Source organism: Formica exsecta, unplaced genomic scaffold (assembly GCF_003651465.1).
Source record: "Formica exsecta isolate Colony F162 unplaced genomic scaffold, ASM365146v1 scaffold1757, whole genome shotgun sequence".
NCBI classification, from domain to species: Eukaryota; Metazoa; Arthropoda; class Insecta; order Hymenoptera; family Formicidae; genus Formica; species Formica exsecta.
Genome location: NW_021849074.1, coordinates 27,213 through 29,411, shown reverse-complemented (window position 1 = coordinate 29,411; position 2,199 = coordinate 27,213). Strand labels below are relative to the sequence as shown.

Sequence of the window (2,199 nt, the reverse complement as noted above, 5' to 3'; positions counted from 1 at the left end):
TTGAACGCGTAGAATTGACGCTTTGCGAAAAAATATAGGTTATCGTCGATGTGTCGGTAGGCCGATGTTATCGCGGGCGGTATTCCTGGAAATATATCTTTCAACGGAGCGTGTCTAACGGCTATCATGCGACATTCGTCGATCTCCGCTACTTTGTCGTCGTCGTAGATCGCGTAGGTTCGTCCCGTATGCGTGTTTATCGCGGCGTTGATCTTAGCGTCTCGGGGAAGTCCGATATCGTGGAGAGATCTCGGCCAACCAGGTTTTAGCTTAAAACTGGGATATTCCGCGACATAGATCGAATCGTTAACGAATAGCGCGAGATCGCCCGATGGTCTTCGATACGCGGTGGACAGGCGCGTGAGATTCGCCGGAAGAAACGTCGCGTAATCCGTCAACTTCATGGGTCTACCGTAGCGTCTCTCGGTTATGTCGACCGACCATACGTTGCGGCGATTAGCTATGTACAAGCGACGATTCATTATTAACGCCGCATCTATGCGCCGCAACGCGCAGAGATCCGCGCGCGCGGGGTCGGTCGGCGCGACGCTCGTCGTCGTCGCGGGTGCTATGGTGGTTGTAGGAATCGTTGGATAATTTCCATCATCGTGAGACCCGTACAGATTCTGTATAGCGAGGACGTCCTCTATGCTCAGCTTAACCGGAAATTGATTTTCGATGTCGGGTATATACGGGAACATTATCGAGTCGTTGCGCACACTGTGCTGTAAACCTAGCGTATGGCCGATCTCGTGCGTCAACGTTTGTAGCAAATGACACGTATCGGGAGGATTTTTATTCAGATACACGTGCCACGGTTTCGCATCGTCGATGTGCACCTCCGACGCGAAGTCGGCTGCTCCCGAGGGAAAGAACGCGTGAGCGAGGGCTCCACCCGGACCGTCGAAGGCCGCCGGGCAAATGTCGCCGCTCAGACGATTTGCGTAGGTGTGCGCGCCCGTTCGATACGATATCAGTATATCGGGATGTAGCGGATCGCGCGCGAACGTTAACGAATTCACCGTCCATAACGCGAATGCCGCTTCGGCCGTTCTTAAGAGTTCTTCGCTAGCCACTTGAAAGTTCTACGTGAGACGCGTTTTCGGCCATTTTCGCGTGATCGGGCTATACGCGCGACCGAGAATGTCCGCGAGACCGCATCGCGGTTTGCGCATAAGACGAAGCGTATCATGGTTTAACGCATCATTTCCTGATAATTGATAGTATTCCTGAAACAGCGACAGCGCGTGACGCAGAGACGTCGCGTTGTCGGACGACAACGATCCTCCATCGTCCTTCAGAAAACTGTACGCGCGCAGAAAGCGGAGCGCCTCCCTCTTCTCCGAGTCGACGGGCGTCGCGGTCGTCGCGGCGCTATCGCTAGGATGAGAACAGTTATCGTCTACATCGCGCGGGTCGAGAGGGACGCGGGAAACGATCGATCGAGAAATATCGGACGTAATAAGAAATGTTCGACGAAACGTCTATTTTTGTCTCTATCGCGCAAATTTGTGGTAGGGGGGAGATAAGGTCAAGTTAGGTTGTGACCGGACGTGCCGGATTATTACTTACGTTACTTTGTATTGAATTGGAACTTTATGTCCTTCAAACGGTCGCCAGCTGTTTTTACCCTCCAAACAGCAAGGAATAAGCTTCGACGGGCGCTACACGATCTGGGTTGGCCGAGAATATCGAGACTCCCTGGTTGTGACCTCTCGCCGGAACAATCACCTCGTCGAAGGAAATCTTTCTCGAATTGGAACGCCGAGCGCTGCTAAGCCTGAAGATCCTGTGGAAGAATACACCTCGGGTCTCGGAATCGAAATGAAAGATCACTGATTTGAATTATAAAATAAACGTATTCATTAATAATTAATGACTGTGGAATTTATCACAAACTGTGCCTCCTTGGGCTATTCTACAGATTCGAACAATTATTCCGAATCGAACTCTTTACTACAAGAAACTACTTTATTTCGGATCACGCGCCGTTCGCGGGTCTTAACTGTACAACGGAATAACGTGTTTTCTCAACTATCGCCTCGCGCCGACTGACCTCGAGTCTCGCTGCCGGATCTCGCACATCGCTTCATTCCCCACTCTCGCACATGCGCACTTCGGTTGCGCGCCTCCATTCGCGCCGCTCGTCGCGCCGCTTCGCGCGCTATGTTTCCTACATACCGGGTGTCCCGCAAATTC

The 2,199-nt window shown here is 52.1% G+C and overlaps 1 protein-coding gene across 1 annotated transcript in view; it reads right to left on the bottom strand.

Annotated features, from left to right (window-relative positions):
• LOC115233518 (72 kDa type IV collagenase-like) overlaps window positions 1–701 on the bottom strand; it is a 1,721-nt gene extending 1,020 nt beyond the window's left edge. The window contains exon 1 of the mRNA XM_029804002.1: window positions 7–701. Coding sequence (XP_029659862.1) covers window positions 7–701 — 695 coding nt within the window. The remainder of the gene's footprint in view (window positions 1–6) is intronic.
• Between the last annotated feature and the right edge of the window lie 1,498 nt (window positions 702–2,199).